The 18847-nt window shown below is 41.4% G+C and overlaps 1 protein-coding gene across 6 annotated transcripts in view; it reads left to right on the top strand.

Annotated features, from left to right (window-relative positions):
* The window catches only part of CDH23 (cadherin related 23), a 439149-nt gene that overhangs the window by 281630 nt on the left and 138672 nt on the right, over positions 1–18847 (top strand). For all 6 annotated transcript variants that reach the window (XR_015156859.1, XM_086382172.1, XM_086382174.1 and 3 more), the window contains exon 14: positions 2721–2785. Coding sequence is in view for 5 of the 6 variants with exons in the window: in XM_086382172.1 (XP_086238298.1) it covers positions 2721–2785 (65 nt within the window). In the remaining variant the exon portion in view is untranslated. The remainder of the gene's footprint in view (positions 1–2720; positions 2786–18847) is intronic.

Here is an 18847-nt window from a genome sequence, read left to right as displayed (position 1 = left end):
TTGTCGAGTGTCTCAGGCACAGGGGAGGGTCTGCCCGGGAGTCAGTCTTGGGTTGGAGGGTGGGTTGCGTGGCTTGGCATTTATGTTTCCACTTATTTGCCCTGCGTGCCCTGGGAACCTGGGATGTGCTCAGAGCCTGGCCAGGGCAGCGGGAGGACAGAGGCCCAGAGTGTGCTGAGCACAGTGGCGATATTACGTGGAAATTGGATACAGAAGGCCGTCCTACAAAGCAGGCTGCCCACAGCCCCTGGAGATGGCTTCCTTCTGGGTAACCAAGCCTTCCGGAAAACTAAGATTTTAACCCTTTGAGTATAAACACATTTTTTTCCATTTAAATCATTTGGAATAGAAATATATCGTTTACTTCTCTACCTTCCTGAACTGAACATACTGAACACAAATGAGCATTTTTTTTGAAAATTCAGGTTTATCATAAAGCACACAGAAGTAACAGATTTCACAGAACCTAAGAATTGTAAAAGGAATCTCAAAAAAGTATTTAGTACCAAGGTATTGAGTGAGAGAGAAATAGGGAGATACTGATAAATGGATACAAACGTTCAGTTTTAAGATGAGTAAGGTCTGGGGATCTAATGCATAACGTGGTGGCTGTAGTAGATAACAGTGTGTTGTACAATTTAAATTTGCTGAGAGAGTAGAATTTAAGTGTTCTCACCAAACAGGGGGAAAAAAGGGAAATCTGTAAGGTTATAGGTAGTTAATTAACTCAATAATGGGAATCCTTTCCATTGTTGGTTATACCTCAATGTAATATCAGGGCTTCCCTGATGGCTCAGATGGTAAAGGATCTGCCTGCAATGCAGGAAACTTGGGTTTGATCCCTGGGTCAGGAAGATCCCCTGGAGAAGGGAATGGCTACCCACTCCAGTATTCTTGCCTGAAGAATTCCATGGGCAGAGGAGCCTGGAAGGCTATAATCCATGGGATCGCAAAGAGTCAGACATGATTGAGTGACTAACACTTTCACACTATCACATATTATCATAACTTATGTGTAATGAAGTTATAAAATAATTTTCATTAATTACACCTCAGAACTAAAAAATAAATGTACTGAATATATTCAGTTGATATATTCAGTAAAATATATTGAAACAAATTTTTAGCAACAGAACCTTTATCCAACTGTGATCTTATCAAGACGCTATGAGTGAAAAACAGATGACCCCAAGGTCAGCCCAAGGCCTTTCTCTCCTGGTGTTGGTGTCGGGAAGCAGTTTGCCCGGCTCTAGGGCCGTGGCCTGGGAGGGAGCAGAGGCCACAGTGCCTGGTATGGAGCACATGTTTACTAAGGAACTGCTGAATAAACACTTGAATGGTGTCACTTCGTCTGTACTGTGGATGTAACCACACCAGGGGCGATGCAGAAGCCCAGAAATCCCAACCACAAAAGCCAGACCTCCATTGTAACTACCATCGTCCTGAGAAGGGAGGGGATGGTGAGGGTCGGGTGGCCTAAAGAGAGGAACCCTGGACTCAGAGTAGGGAATCCCAGCTACTGCCCAGCTATGCTTGAACCTCCTGATGACCTAGAGTGGTGGCAAGGTTACACTGGACCTCACTGTGGTCTGGGCCTGTTTTATAATCTGTGTGATGGGTAGAAATGTGTATCTTTTTCCTCATGCTGTGACAGTTGTGAGGATAAAATGAGTAATAATAAACATGGGTGGCCCTTGACAATATAAAGTGTTTGATAGCAGTGTAGGCTGGCAGTGGTCACCATTATTGCCATCATCATTAGGCATAAGGCATGTCACTCTCCCTCGAATCTCTTTTGACTGTCAGCGACAGAAATCAACTTGGACCAGCCTGGATAAGACAGATCTTCTTGGGCTCACAAACCAAACTGAGGTGGCAAGGGGTGTCAGGTTCAGGACTCTAGAATTACCAGGACCAGCCCTTCTTTTCATCCTCTCTCACATCCAGCAGCTCCCAGTTCACCATCGTTCCAGCTTCACTACCCCAGAGGACAGTTCTTATCCCCAGCAGCAATAAGAATCCCAGGGAAGGATTCTGACCACAGGCCCCAGCTGTGGTCAAGGACCACTCCCTGAGGTCATGGGCAGAGCAGCCCCTACTCAGACCACTTGTTCGAGCAGAGACAGATGCCAAAGAAGATGGCTGGGGGGTTGGGCAGCAGACTGCTTCCAGCAGAAGAGGTTGCCAACCAGATAACAGTCTGCCCCATGCGTGTAGCGGATTAATTCCCAGGGTTAAAGAAGGGGGAACACCAGAAATCTCCCCACAGGGCCTCCCTCTCTGGGTAGCACATCTGCCTTGGAGGTTTGGGTGGCTGGAGGAGAGTCACTGAAGGAAGCCACCAGATGGTTGAACCCACCATCACTTCTGAGATATTTTGCTGACCTACAAGTTGTGACCCCACGCCTCTGGTCCAGGGTCTCTCTCCACAGGTCCAAGCCCTGTGAGCATCTGCAGAGAATGTCTGACATGAGTCCAGAAGGGTGGTTTCCCAAAGTTACGAATCTAGGGAGAAGACCAATCCTTTGGAACTGTGCACTCCAGTATTAAATCTCCATTTGTGATGCTGAAAACCTTATTAAACCACATGGCTCTAGAAAATTCTGCCTGAGCCTGGGGAACCATATAGGGGAAGCGTGGATTCACTGTGGACATTTCCTGGTGACACTGGAGCCTCAGCTGGCTCAGGCAGTAATGACTTCTTGTTCTTACCGTTTCAGGCAACAGACAATGATGTGGGCACCTTTGGGGAGGTCAACTACTTCTTCAGCGATGACCCTGACCGGTGAGCACCCACCAACCCCCCACAGTGGCCTGCTGCCACTCACCTGGCCCAGGACACTTCTTGTACCCAGAAGAACTGTGCCCCTGTGGCCAGGGAACTGGGCTGGGAGTCAGAACTCATGGGCACTGATGCTGGTTTGACCCTGGTTGTGATACAGTGTTCTTCACATCCCCAAAACTCTCTGGGGCATAGTTTCTCTGACCCCCAAAAATAGATTTTAGTTTGGGGAATGAAGAAGCTTTTTTTTTTCTTTTACTTTCTTTTTTTTTTATAATTTGCCTAATATCTTTATTTTGCAAGGAGGACATTTAAGCCAATGGAGAAAAATAACCATTTTAACAAACTTTTTCCTCTCCTTTCCTTCTGTTGTTGAAAAATGAAAATCAAATAACAGATTTTCCCTTTTGCTTTAGTTTCTAAAAATCTTAGAGTGCAATTGTACACACATTTTTTTTTTAAGTCTTCAATACTTTGTTTTAATTTAATTTTCATCTTATATTGGGGTATAGTTGATGAGCTTCCCTGTTGGTTTAGATGGTAAAGAGTCTGCCTGCAATGCTGGAGACCCAGTCCCTTGGTTGGGAAGATCTCCTGGAGAAGGAAATGGCAACCCACTCCAGTATTCTTGCCTGGAGAATCCCACGGACAGAAGAACCTGGCGGGTTACAGTCCGTGGGGTCACAAAGAGTCGGACATGACTGAGCAACTAACACATACATAGCTGATTTACAATGTGTTAGATTCAGATGTACAGTGGAGTGATTCAGTTATACAAATACATATACCCATTCTTTGTCAGATTCCTTTCCCGTATAGGTTATCATAGAATATTGAGTAGAGTTCCTTGTGCTATGCAATAGGTCCTTGTTGATTTTACCTACAGTGGTTTGTATGTGTTAATCCCAAACACCTAATTTATCCTTTCCTCTACCTTTCCCCTTTGGTTACCATGAGTATGTTTTTGAAGCCAGTGAGTCTGTTTCTATTTTGTAAAGAAGTTTATTTGTATCATCTTTATATTCCATATATAAGTGATATCACATGATATTTGTCTTTCTCTGACTTACTTTACTTAGATAATCTTTAAGTCCTGCCGCAAATGGCATTATTGCAGTCTCTGTAATGGCTGAATAGCATTCCATTGTATATGTGTACCGCATCTTCTTTATCCATTCCTCTGTCAGAGGACTTTGAGATTGCTTCTATGTCTTGGCTATTGTAAATAGTTCTGCAGTGAACATTGAGGTGCATATATCTTTTGAATTATGGTTTCTCTGGATATGTAGCCAGAAGTAGGATTGCCGGATCATATGTTAGCTCAATTTTTAGTTTTTTAAGGAACATGCATTCTATTCTCCATAATAGTTGTACCAACTTACCTTCCCACCAACAAAGGTTTTATTTTCTCCACACCCTCTCCAGCACTGTTTATAGACTTTTCGATGATAGCCATGCTGACTGCTGTGAGGTGATACCTCACTGTGGTTTTGATTTGCATTTCTCTAATAATTAGTGGTGTTGAGCATCTTTTCATGTGCTGTTTGGCCATCTGTATGTCCTCTTTGGATAAAGGTCTATTTAGATCTGCCCATTTTTTAATTGGGTGGTTTGAGGTTTTGTTGTTTTTTTTTAATTGAGCTACATGAGCTGTTTGTAGATTTTGGCAATTGATCCCTTGTCAGTCACTTCCTTTGCAAATATTTTCCCCCATTCTGTGGGTTGTCTTTTCGTTTTGTTTATAGTTTCCTTTACTGTGCAAAAGCTCTTAAGTTTAATTAGATTCCATTTGTTTATTTCTGTTTTTATTTTCATTACTGTAATGTGGATCCAAAAACGTTGCTATGCTATATATCAAAGAGTATTCGGCCTACATTCTCTTCTTAGAGTTTTATAGTGTCCAACCTTACATTTAGGTCTTTAATCCATTTTGAATTTATTTTTGCATGCAATATTAGAGAATGTTCTAAATTCATTCTTTTACAAGTAATATCCAGTTTTCCAAGAACCATTGTTGAAGAGACTGTCTTTTCTCTGTTGTATATTTTTGCATACTTTGTCACAGATTAATTGACCATTGGTGCATGGATTTATTTCCAGGCTTTCTAGCCTGTTCCATTGATCTATATTTCTGATTTTGTGCCAATACCATACTCTTTTGATTACTGTAGTTTTGTAGAAGAGTCTGAAGTCAAGGAAGCTGATTCCTGCAGCTCCATTTTACTTTCTCAGGATTACTTTGGTTATTCGGGGTCTTTTGTGTCACCATACAACTTTAAAACATTTTTGTTCTAGTTTTGTGGGGGGGGAAAGCATTGGTAATTTGATAGGGATTGCATTGAATTTGTAGATTGCCTTGTATAGGATAGTCAAAATTAATTCTCCAAATCCAAGAATGTGATATATCTTTCCCTCTGTTTGTGTCATCTTTGATTTTTTTCATCAACATCTTATAGTTTTTAGAGTACAGATCTTTTGCTTCTTTAGTAGGTTTATTCCTATTTTATCCATTTTGATCTGATAGTAAATGAGATTGTTTCCTTAGTTTTTCTTTCTGATCTTTTGTTGTTAGTGTATAGAAATGTACTAGTGTATAGATTTCTCTGTATTAATCTAGTATATAGATTTCTCTGTATTAATTTTATGTCCTGCAACTTTGCCAAATTCATTGATGAGCTCTAAAAGTTTTCTGGTGGAATCTTTTATTATCACATCATCTGCAAAGAGTGACAGTTTTGCTTCTTTTCCAGTTTGGATTCCTTTTATTTCTTCTTGTTCTCTGATTGCTGTGGCTAGGACTTCAAAAACTGTTGAATAAGAGTTAGGAGAGTGGACGTCCTTGTCTTTTCCTAATCTTAGAGGAAATGCTTTCAGCTTTTCACCAGTGAGTACGATGTTAGCTGTGGGTTTGTCATATATGGCCTTTATTATGTTGTGGTCGGTGCCCTCTCAGCCCACTTTCTGGAGAGTTTTATCATAGATGATTGTTGAATTTTATCAAAAGCTTTTTCTGTGTATATTGAGATGATTGTAAGATTTTTATTCTTCAGTTTGTTAATGTGGCGTATCACACTGATTGATTTGCAGATACTGAAAAGTCCTAGCATCTGTAGACATAATTCCCATTTGATCATGGTGTATAATCCTTTTAATGTAGTGTTGGATTCAATTTGCTAGTATTTTCTTGAAGATTTTTGAATCCGTGTTGTTCTTCAGTTATATCTGGCTGTAATTTTCCCTTTTTTGATATCTTTTTGTGGCTTTGGGATCAGGGTGGTGGTGGCTTCATGGAATGAGCTTGGGAGTTGTCCTTCCTCTGCAGTTTTTCAGGATAGTTTCAAAAGGATAAGTGGATAACTCTTCTCTAAATGCTTGATAAAATTTGCCTGTGAAGACATCTGTTCCTGGACTTTTGTTTGCTGAACATTTTTAAATCAGTTTCAATTTCAATACTTGTGATTCGTCTGTTCGTATTTTCTATTTCTTCCTGGTTCAGTTTTGGGAGATAGTACCTTTCTAAGAATTTGTCCATGTCTTCTGGGTTGTCCATTTTATTGGCATGTAGTTGCTTGATGTGCTGTCTTATGATCCTTTGCATTTCTGTGGTGTCAGTTGTAACTTCCTTTCATTTCTGATTTTATTGATTGGAGCTCTCTCCCTTTTTTTTTTGATGAGTCTGGCTAAAGGTTTACCAGTTTTGTTTTGTTTATCTTTCCAGAAAACCAGATTTTAGTTTCATTGTTCTTTTCTATTATTTTCTTTGTCTCTATATTTTTTATATTTCTGCTCTGATCTTTATGATTTCTTTCCTTCTCACTTTGGGTTTTGTTTGTTCTCTCTCTAGTTGCTTTAGGTGTAAGGTTGGGTTGTTTATTTGAGATTTGTCTTGTTTCTTGAGGTGAGAGTGTATTGCCACAAACTTGTCTCTTAGAACTGTTTTTGCTGCATCCCATTGGTTTTGAATTGTGTTTTTGTTGTCAGTCTCTAGGGATTTTTGAAAATTTTCACTTTAATTTCTTCAGTGATCCATCGGTTGTTTACTAACATATTGTTTAGCCTCCACGTGTTTGTGTTTTTACAGGGTTTTTTTTTTTTTCTGTAGTTGATTACTAATCTCATAGCATTGTGGTCTAAAAAGATGCTTGATATGTTTTTACCTTTCTTAAATTTAGTGAGGCTTTCTTTGTGGCCCAGCATGAGATCTATCCTAGAGAATGTTCCAATGTGCACTTGAGAAGAAAATGTATTCTGCTCACTTTGATGGAATTTTCTATAAATATCAAATAAATCCATGTAGTCAACTGTGTCATTTAAGGTCTGTGTTTGTCCCCTTATTGATTTTCTGTCTGGTTGACCTGTCCACTGATGTAAGTGGAGTGTTAAAGTCCCCCACTATTATTGTGTTTCTGTCTATTTCCTCTCTTACAGCCGTTAGCATTTGGCTTATATACTGAGGTTCTCCTATGCTGGGTGCATATGTATTTACCATTGTTATATCTTCTTCTTGAATTAATCCCTTGATCGTTATGTAGTGTCCTTCTTTGTCTGTTATAGCAGTCTTCATTTTAAAGTCTCTTTTGTCTGATGTCAGTATTGCTACTCCAGCTGTCTTTTGATTTTCATTTGCATGGAATACCTCTCTCCATCCTTCCACTTTCAGTCTGTCTCTGTTCCTAGATCTGAAGTGGGCCTCTTTTAGAGAGCCCGTGTGCATGCAGAGTTGCTTCAGTCATTTCCAGCTGTTGTGACCCCATGGACCGTAACCCGCCAGGCTACTGTGTCCATCGGATTCTCCAGGCCAGAATTCTGGAGTGGGTTGCCATTTCCTCCTCCAAGATAGCATATATATGGGTCTCTTTTTAGTATCCATTCAGCCAGTCTATGTCTTTGGGTTGGAACATTTAGTCAATTTACATTTAAGGTAATCTTTGATAATTACGTTCTCGTTGCCATTTTGTTGGTTGATTGGGATTTGTTTCTGTAGGTTTTTTTGTTCTCTTCCTCATTTGTTCTCTTTTGTGATTTGATGACTATCCTTAGTTTCGTGTTTGGATTACTTTCTTTTGTGTGTTGTAGATCTTTCTATTGTGGATTTTTGGTTTGTGGTTACTGTGAGGTTTTGATGCAGCAATCTATGTATAAACAAGAGTGTTTAAAGTTTCTGGTCTCTTAATGTCAAATGCGTTCCCAGTGTCCTGCATTTGTCCTCTTGTCTTCTCGAGCTCGCTGGTTTCGATACCGTGTTTGTCTGTGGGTGATTTCCTACTTTTGCTCTGTGTTTGTCTCTACTGCTGAGCTTTCACATTTATAATTTTCTTGTCTCTAATTATGGCCTTTTCTTCTCCACCCAGAGAGGTTCCGTTAGAATTTGTCATATAGCTGGTTTGGTGGTGCTGAATTCTTTTAGCTTTTGCTTATCTGTAAAGCTTTTGATTTATCCATTGAATATGAATGAAAGCCTTACTGGGTAGAGTATTCTTAGTTGTAGATTTATCCCTCTCATCATTTTAACTATATCATGCCACTCCCTTCTGGCCTGCAAAGTTTCTGCTGAAAAATCAGCTGATAATCTAATGGGTATTCCCTTATAATTTTTTTTTCTCTGGCTACTTTTAGTATTTTTTCTCTGTCTTTACTTTTTTGTCAGTTTAATTACTATGTGCCTTGACGTGTTCCTCCTTGTTCTTATCCTATATGGAACTCTGCATGTCCTGAATGTGAGTGTTTCCTTTCCCATGTTAGGGAAGTTTTTGGCTATAATCTCTTCAAATATTTTCTCAGCCCTTTCTCTCTCTTCGTCTGGGACCCCTAAAATCCAAATGTTGGTGTGTTTAATGTTGTCCTTGAGGTCTCTGAAACTGTCCTCATTTCTTTTCATTCTTTTTTCTTTATTCTGTTCTACTGCAGTGATTTCCATCACTCTATCTTACAGCTCTCTTACTGTTCTTCTGCCTCATTTATTTTCCTATTGATTCTTTCTAGTGTATTTTTCATTCCAGTTACTGTATTGTTCAACTCTGTTCTTTAGTACTTCTAGGTCTTTCTTAAGCATATCTTGTGTCTTCTGGCTCTTTGCTTCCATTCTTTTTCCAAGGTCTTGGGGATCATCTTTGGTATCATTATTCTGAATTCTGTTTTAGAAAGATTGCCTATCTCTACTTTACTTAGTTGGTCTTCCGGAGTTTTGTCTTGTTCTTTCATATGGAACATGTTCCTCTGCCATCTCATTTTGTCTAACTTTCTCTGTTTGTGACCTTTTTCTTCAGGCTGCAGTATTGTAAGCTTCTTTTGCTGCTGGTGTCTGCCCCTTGTGGGTGAGGTTGGTCCAGAGGCTTGTGGAGGCTTCCTGGTGGGAAAGACTGGTGCCTGCCCAGTGGTTGGTATAGCTGAGTGTCATCCCTCTGATGGGCAGGACCATGTGAAAGACCGTGTTTAGAGGTGGCTGTGGGATCAGGATGGCTTTAGGCAGCCTGTCTGCTGATGAATTGGGCTGTGTTCCCATCCTGTTGGTTGTTTGACCTGAGGTGTCCCAGCACTGGAGCCTGCAGGCTGTTAGATAGGTAGGGCTAGGTCTTCGTGCCAAAATGGTGACTTTCAGGAGAGTTCATGCCAATGAATATTCCCTGAGGCTTCTACCTCTGGTGTCCTTGCCTCCACTGTGAGCCAGAGCCGACCTCCACCTCTCCAGGAGATCCTCCAAGACCCCCAAGTAGGTCCGGCCCAGGCTTCTTTGTCCAGGGTCCCAGTGCACAGGAAACTTTGTGTGCACCCTCCGAGAGTGGAGTCTCTGTTTCCCCTTGTCCCATGGAACTCCTGTACTCAAGCCCCATGGCCTTCAAAGCCAACTGCTCTGAGAGCTCCTCCTGATGCCATACCTCCAGGTTGGGAAGCCTGGTGTGGTGCTCAGGACTCTCACTCTTGTGGGAGTATAATTCTTTTATGCAATATAATTGTTTTCCAGTTTGTGAGTCACCTGCCCAGTAGGTATGGGATTTAGTTACATCATGAAAGCACCCCTACTACCAGTGTGTTGTGGCTTCTACATTACTTTGGATGTAAAGTATCTTTTTTAATGCTGCTAAAGTCGCTTCAATCATGTCTGACTCTTTGCAACCCTACGGACTATAGCCAGCCAGGCTCCTCCATCCATGGGAATTCTCCAGGCAAGAATACTGGAGTGGGTTGCCATGCTGTTCTCCAGGGGATCTTCCCAACCCAGGGATTAAACCCAGGTCTCCTGCATTGCAGGCAGATTCTTTATCACTGAGCCACCACGGAAGCCCTCTTTTTTTTTTTTTTTTTTTTTAGTAGGTTGAGTCTTTTTTTTTGATGGTGATTGTTCAGCAGTTAGTTATGATTTTTGGTGTTTTCCTGAAAGGATGTGAACTCATTTCTTCTACTCCACCATCTTTGGGAATAAATTCCTTGGGACCTCAGATGGTAAAGAATCTACCTGCAATGCAGGAGACCACGGTTCGATTCCTGGGTCAAGAATCCTTTGGGGAAGGGATAGGCTACCCACTCCAGTATTCTTGAGCTTCCCTGGTGGCTCAGATGGTAAAGAATCTGCCTGCAATTTGGGAGTCCTGCGTTCAGTCCCTGGTTTGGGAAGATCCTCTGGTGAAGGGAATGATTACCCACTCAAGTGTTCTGGTCTGGAGAATTCCTTGGATAGAAGAGCCTGGAGGAACTACAGTCCATGGGATTGCAAAGAGTCGGACACAACTGAGCGACTTTCACTGTCACTTTGGAAACACTGCTGACATTACACCAGCAGCAACAGCAGTGGCTGTATTTAGGAAGCCCTCACTATTCGTCAGGCTCTTTTTCAAGTGCTTTGCCCGTGTGATGTGATGTAATCCTCACAACTAAATGCTGCAGGAACTTGGTGCTAAGCTCTCTTATTATCCCCACTTTACAGATGGGGAAACTATAGCCCAGAGAGGCTGTGTTACTTGCCCAGAGGCACTTGGCTGATAAGTGCCAGAGCCAGGACTCAGCATTTGGTCTTCATCACCAGGGTACACAGCCTACAGCAGGAAGTTGCTCTCAAAGTGCCTCGACCATTAGGTGGGTGGGTGAGCTCACCCCTGACCTGTGCCAGCTTTGCTCTGTCACCCACCAAGGTTCTGAGCCATCTCTTTCCCTTGTCTTCAGTTAAACTGAGCCAAGGTGAAGCCCTCTTATTTTCTACATGATCGAAAGCCAGGTTGAATTCAGAAAGCATGTCTGTTTCTGAAAACGAAGTGTCTGATACATCTGGAAGCCCAACATAATGAGTAAGACAGTTGCTGTCAGCTTGGATTACTGGTCCCAGTTCCACATAAATGACCAGGCAACAGAGACTGTTAGGTGTACCTAACAATCCTCAGCTACTCTCCAGATGAAAGGAAGGAACCAAGAGTAGGGCCAGTGCACAGGATGCCCCTGTCCCTTGGGACACCCAGGTTCATGTGGCCTTGTTCTAATCATCTTGGATTTGTCTCATCTTTTCCCATCTTCTGGGCTTAGGACTTTCCTGGTCTCAGAGCCAGGACCTCACAGGCTTGGTGGCTGGCAGCTGTGGACAAGCTCAGAGGAGGTTCCTGAGGAAATGTTTAGAGGAGGAAGATGGAAGGATGGTGTCACTGGACCTTACTGCTCCCTGAGAGACATTAGCCAGCCACTTACTCAAGGCTCGGTCCCTCGAGTGGAAGACATGCTCCCAAGAGAGGACCAGCCACCCCTCCCCTTGCTGGAGGCTTTGCTGCCTTTTCAAAGCATTTTGGTGCAAAACTGCCTGGATGGAAGGATTTCTTTTTTAATTTCCCCAGTATATGTTATTTTTTTTTGAGGTACAATTACATGTAATATTACATTCAGGTGTTCAACCTAGTGATTCAATATATGTTGCAAAATGATCACTGCAGTAAGTCTAGTTAACATCCATCACTGCACATAGTTACAATTTTTTTCCTGTGATAAGGCGTCTACTCTCAGCAACTTTCACATGTGTAATACAGTATTATTAAGGATTGTGGCCATGCTGTGTATTACATCCTCGTGACATTTAGAAGTTTGTACTTGGTGACCCCCTTTACTTGTTATTCCCATCCACCCCTGCAATATACCCTACCTCTAGCAACCACCAATGTTTTCTGTGTTTAGGAACTCTGTGTTTATTGTTGGCTTCCCTGGTAGCTAAGACAGTAAAGAATCCCCCTGCCAATGCAGGAGACATACTCATAGGTGAGTTTGATCCCTGAGTCAGGAAGATTCCCTGGAGAAGGAAATGGCAACCCACTCCAGTATTCTTGCCTGAGAAATCCCATGGACAGAGGAGCCTGGCGGGCTACAGTCCATCGAGTCACAAGAGTCGGACACGACTGAGCGACTCTTTGTTTTAGATTGCATGTATAAATGAGATAATATGATATTTGTCTTTCACTTTTTTATTTCATACTGCCCTTACTTAGCATACTGCCCTTAGGAGCCCTCTTCATGTCACAGATGGCAGGATTTCCTTCTTTTATGGCTGAATAATATTGTGTGTGTTATACACACACCACATTTTCTTTATCCGTCATTCTTTGATGGACACTTACATTGTTTCCATACCTTGACAGTTGTGAATAATGCTGCAGTGAACGTGGGTTGCAGATATCTTTTCAAGTTAGTGTTTTTGTTTTTTTAGATAAATGCCCAGTGGTGGGATTGCTGAATCATATGGTAGCTCTGTTTTTAGTTTTTTAGGAACCTCCATACTGTTTTCTATAGTGGCTTCCCTAATTTATATTCCCACCAACAGTTCACAAGGGTTCCCTTTTTTTCACATTTTTGCCAACACTTGTTACATCTTGGGGTTTTTTTTGGTGATTGCCGTTCTGACAGGTGTGAGGTAATATCTCACTGTGTTTTGATTTGCAGTTCCCTGATGATTAGTGATTTGAGCATCTTTTTGTGTGCCTGTTGGCCATTTGTATACCTCCTTTGGAAAAATAACTACACAAAGCCTCTGCCCATTTTTAAATTAGTTTGGTTTTCTGTTGTGGTTTTTTTTCTTTTTTTGCTGTTGAGTTATATGAGATCTTTACATGCATATTTTGGATATGAATGCTTTGTCAAATACATGATTTGCAAAAATCTTCTAGTTTGTATGTTGTCTTTTGATTTTGTTGGTGGCTTCTTTTGCTCTCACAAGCATTTTAGTTTAATGTAGTCCCACTTGTTTGTTTATTATTTTGTTGCCTTTGCTGTCTGTGTCAAGTCCAAAAAGTCATCCTTACCTTTGCTTCTAGTTTTGTGGTTTTGAGTCTCTCATAGAAGTTTTTAACCTATTTTAAATTGATTTTGTACATGGTGTAAAATAGTAGCCTGGTTTAATTCTTCCTGTGTTTCTTTTTTAATTTAATTTTTATTTTATACTGTAGTATAGTTGCTTATAATATTCTGTTAGTTTCAGATGTACAGCAAAGTGATTCCATTATACAAAAAAAAATATATATATATATATCCATTCCTTTTCAGATTCTTTTCTCATATAGTTTATTACAGAATATTGAGTAGACTTCCCTGGGCTAAACAGTAGGTTCTTGTTGATTTTCTGTTTCATATATGGTAGTGTATATATGTTAATCCCCAACTCCAATTTATCCCTTCCCTCACCCCCTGCCTTTCCCCTTTAGTAACTATAAGTTTCTTTTCTAAGTCTGTGAGTCTGCTTCTGTTTTGTAAATAAATTCATTTGTAATTTTTTTAGATTCCAAGTACGTGATATCATATGATATTTGTCTTTCTCTGTTTGATTTGTTCATTTGTGTGATAATCTCTAGGCCCATCCATGTTGCTGCAAATGGCATGATTGCTTTCTTTTTAACAGCTGAATAATATCCCATCATACATATGTACCACATCTTCTTTATCCATTCCTCTATCAAAGGGCATTTAAGTTGCTTCCATTTCTTGGCTACTATAAATAGTGCTGCAGTGAACACTGCGGGGCATGTATGTTCTCAAATTATGGTTTTCTCCATGTATATATCCAAGAGTGGAATTGCTGGATCATATGGCAGCTCTATTTTTAGTTTTTTAAGGAAACTCCATAGAGTTCTCCATAGTAATTGTACCAATTTAGATTCCCAACAACAGTGTAAAAATGTTCCCTTTTCTCCACACCTTCTCCAGCATTTATTGTTTGTAGACTTTTTGAGGATAGCCATTCTGACTGGTGTGAGGTGATACCTCATTGTAGTTTTGGTTTGCATTTCTCTGATAATTATCAGTGTTAAGCATTTATTCATGTGCCTCTTGGCCATCTGTATGTCTTCCTTGGAGAAATGTTTATTTGGGTCTTATCCGTTCAGTTCAGTTCAGTCTCTCAGTCGTGTCCGACTCTTTGCGACCCCATGAACTGCATGCAGCACGCCAGGCCTCCCTGTCCATCACCAACTCCCGGAGTTCACTCACACTCATGTCCATCGAGTCAGCGATGCCATCCAGCCATCTCATCCTCTGTCGTCCCCTTCTCCTCCTGCCCCCAATCCCTCCCAGCATCAGAGTCTTTTCCAATGAGTCAGCTCTTTGCATGAGGTGGCCAAAGTACTGGAGTTTCAGCTTCAGCATCATTCCCTCCAAAGAAATCCCAGGGCTGATCTCCTTCAGAATGGACTAGTTGGATCTCCTTGCAGTCCAAGGGACTCTCAAGAGTCTTCTCCAACACCACAGTTCAAAAGCATCAATTCTTTGGCGCTCAGCCTTCTTCACAGTCCAACTCTCACATCCATACATGACCACAGGAAAAACCATAGCCTTGACTAGACGGACCTTTGTTGGCAAAGTAATGCTTTTGAATATGCTATCTAGGTTGGTCATAACTTTCCTTCCAAGGAGTAGACGTCTTTTGATTTCGTGGCTGCAGTCACCATCTGCAGTGATTTTGGAGCCCAAAAAAATAAATTCTGACACTGTTTCCACTGTTTCCCCATCTATTTCCCATGAAATGATGGAACCGGATGCCATGATCTTCGTTTTCTGAATGTTGAGCTTTAAGCCAACTTTTTCACTCTCCACTTTCACTTTCATCAAGAGGCTTTTGAGTTCCTCTTCACTTTCTGCCATAAGGGTGGTGTCATCTGCATATCTGAGGTTATTGATATTTCTCCCAGCAATCTTGATTCCAGCTTGTGTTTCTTCCAGTCCAGGGTTTCTCATGATGTACTCTGCATATAAATTAAATAAGCAGGGTGACAATATACAACCTTGACGTACTCCTTTTCCTATTTGGAACCAGTCTGTTATTCTATGTCCAGTTCTAACTGTTGCTTCCTGACCTGCATACAGATTTCTCAAGAGGCAGGTCAGGTGGTCTGATAGTCCCATCTCTTTCAGAATTTTTCATAGTTTATTGTGATCCACACAGTCAAAGGCTTTGGCATAGTCAATAAAGCAGAAATAGATGTTTTTCTGGAACTCTTGCTTTTTTCATGATCCAGAAGATGTTGGCAATTTGATCTCTGGTTCCTCTGCCTTTTCTAAAACCAGCTTGAACATCAGGAAGCTCACGGTTCACATATTGCTGAAGCCTGGCTTGGAGAATTTTGAGCATTACTTTACTAGCATGTGAGATGAGTGCAATTGTGCGGTAGTTTGAGCATTCTTTGGCATTGCCTTTCTTTGGGATTGGAGTGAAAACTGACCTTTTCCAGTCCTGTGGCCACTGCTGAGTTTTCCAAATTTGCTGGCATATTGAGTGCAGCACTTTCACAGCATCATCTTTCAAGATTTGGAATAGCTCAACCTGGAATTCCATCACCTCCACTAGCTTTGTTCATAGTGATGCTTTCTAAGGCCCACTTGACTTCACATTCCAGGATGTCTGGCTCTAGGTGAGTGATCACACCATCGTGATTATCTGGGTCGTGAAGATCTTTTTTGTAAGGTTCTTCTGTGTATTCTTGCCACCTCTTCTTAATATCTTCTGCTTCTGTTAGGTCCATATCATTTCTGTCCTTTATCGAGCCCATCTTTGCATGAAATGTTCCCTTGGTATCTCTAATTTTCTTGAAGAGATCCCTAGTCTTTCCCATTCTGTTGTTTTCCTCTATTTCTTTGCATTGATCACTAAGGAAGGCTTTCTTATCTCTTCTTGTTATTCTTTGGAACTCTGCATTCAGATGCTTATATTTTTCCTCTTCTCCTTTGCTTTTCGCTTCTTTTCTTTTCACAGCTATTTGTAAGGCCTCCCCAGACAGCCATTTTGCTTTTCTGCATTTCTTTTCCATGGGGATGGTCTTGATCCCTGTCTCCTGTACAATGTCATGAACCTCATTCCATAGTTCATTGGGCACTCTTATCTATCAGATCTAGGCCCTTAAATCTATTTCTCACTTCCACTGTATAATCATAAGGGATTTGATTTAGGTCATATCTGAATGGTATAGTGATTTTCCCTACTTTCTTCAATTTAAGTCTGAATTTGGTAATAAGGAGTTCATGATCTGAGCCACAGTCAGCCCCCGGTCTTGTTTTTGTTGACTGTATAGAGCTTCTCCATCTTTGGCTGCAAAGAACATAATCAGTCTGATTTCAGTGTTGACCATCTGGTGATGTCCATGTGTAGAGTCTTCTCTTGTGTTGTTGGAAGACGGTGTTTGCTATGACCAGTGCATTTTCTTGGCAAAACTCTATTAGTCTTTGTCCTGCTTCATTCCGTATACCAAGGCCAAATTTGCCTGTTACTCCAGGTGTTTCTTGACCTCCTACTTTTGCATTCCAGTCCCCTCTAATGAAAAGGACATCTTTTTTGGGTGTTAGTTCTAAAAGGTGTTGTAGGTCTTCATAGAACTGTTCAACTTCAGCTTCTTCAGCATTACTGGTTGGGGCATAGACTTGGATTACTGTGATATTGAATGGGTCTTATGGAAAAACCCAAACAAACTTTTTTGGCCAACCTGATAGATGTTGGAGATTAATCCCTTGTCAGTTACATTGTTTGCAAATATTTTTCCCATATCCTGCATTCTCACACTTGCTTAGTTTTGATACCATATTTGTATGTGGATGATTTCTTACCTGTTTCTGTATATTTGTCTTTACCAGTGAGTTTTCACATTCATGAATTTTTTGTTTCTAGTTTAGACCTTTTCTGCCTGGAGAATTCCTTTAGAATTTGTTGTAAAATGTTGGTGCTGAATTCTCTGAGCTTTTACTTGTCTGTGAAGCTTCTGGTTTCTGCCTTAAATCTGAAGGAGAGCCTTGCTGGGTAAAGTATTCTTGGTTGTGGGTGCTTCTCTTTCAACTTTAAGTGTATTGTGCCACTCCCCCCTGGCCCGTAGAATTGCTCCTGAGCAATCAGCTGATAAACTCATGAGAGTCCCTTTTATGTTATTTGTTGCTTTTCTCTTGTTACTTTAAATATTTTTTTTGTCAATTTAATTACTAATATGTCTCAGCATCTTCCTCTTTGGGTTTAAAGACTCCCAAAGGGCCCTTCTTCGGAACTCTTTGTGCTTCCTAGACTTGGGTGCCTGTTTCTTTCCCCATGTTAAAGAAACTTGCAGCTACTGTCTCTTCAAATATTTCTCAGGTCCTTTCTCTCTCTCTCTTCTCCTCTGGGACCCCTATCATGCAAATGTTGATGCATTTAATGTTGTCCCAGAGGTCTCTTAGACTGTCTTAATTTCTTTTTCGTCTTTTTCCTTTCTTCTATTCTGTGGCAGTGATTCCTGCCATTCTGTCTTCCATATTATCTGCATTCTGCCTCATATGTTCTGCCATTGATCCCTTCTAGTGTGTTTTTCATTTCAAATATTTTATTGTTCATCTCTTTTTCGTTCTTTAGTTCTCCTAGGTCTTTGTTAAATATTTCCTATGTCTTCTTGATTTGTGGCTCCATTATTTTCCTGAGAGCTAGGAACATCTTTGCTATCATTACTCTGAGTTCTTTTTTGGGTAGATTGCCTATCTCCTGTTTACTTAGTAGTTGTTCTAGGATTTTATCTGTTACCTTCATCTGGGACACATTCTTCTGCTGGCTCGTTTTGTCTAACTTTCTGTGATTGTGGTTTCTATTCTACAGAGTGCAGGGTTGTAGTTCTTCTGCTTTCTGCCCTCCCGTTGAACGAGGCTGGCTGAGAGGCTTGTGCAGACTCTCTGACGGGAGCAAGTGGTTCCTGCCTACTGGCAGGTGGGGCTGGATCTTGTCCTTCTGGTGGACAGAGACGTGTCAGGGGGTGTGTTTAGTGAGCAGCTGTGCGGGACCTGAGAAAATATTTAAACAGATAATAGCTGCACGCTTCTTTAACACTGCTGAGAGTCAAGAAGACTTCCGGCAGCCTGTATGCTAACAGGCGGGGCTGTGTCCCCACACTGTTGCCTGTTTGGTTTGGGGTGTCCCAGCCCTGGAGCCTGCAGGCTTTTGTTGGGGCCAGGCCTTAATGAGAAAATGGCTGCCTCCAAGAGGGCTCCCAGTGAGTGCTCCCCGGAACTGCTGCCTCCAGTGTCTTTGTCCATGAGTTAAGCCATAGTCGCTCCACCTTCACAGTAGGCCCTCCAGTACCAGCGGGCAGTTGTGGCCCAGGCTCTTCTGTGAGCACTACTCTTTTCCTGGGTCCTGGTGGACATACTTCATGAGTGGAGTTTCTGTTTCCCCCAGTCCTTTGGATTTCTGCAGTCAAACCCTGCTGGCCTTCAAAACCAAATTCTCTGGGGCCTCTCTTCCCATCACCAAGCTCCTAGGCTGGAGAGCCTGACACGGGGCTCAGAACGTTCACTCCTAGGGGAGAACTGCTATGATATAATTGTTTTCCAGTGGGTCACCCACCCAGCAGGCATAGGATGTGATTTTATCACAGTGCATCCCTCCTACTATCTTGTCGTGACTTCTTTGTGTTTGGATCTAGGATATACTTTTTGATAGGTTCCAGATTCTTGTTGTTGATGGTTGTTCATCAGTTAATTGTGATTTTAGTGTTTTTGTAAGAAGAGGTAAGGTCACATCCTTCTACTCCATCATCATATCTTCCAAAAAGAACTTTTTTTTCCCTTGTGCTTCATCTAGCTTCACTTGCTATGTATAGGGTACCTCAG

The sequence above is a fragment of the Bos grunniens genome, chromosome 28, assembly GCF_055505025.1.
Source record: "Bos grunniens cultivar Pamir isolate PY7600 chromosome 28, Bosgru_T2T1.0, whole genome shotgun sequence".
In the NCBI taxonomy this organism is placed as follows: Eukaryota; Metazoa; Chordata; class Mammalia; order Artiodactyla; family Bovidae; genus Bos; species Bos grunniens.
The sequence above is the reverse complement of the archived record's forward strand: the minus strand, read 5'-3'. Positions and strand labels throughout refer to the sequence as shown.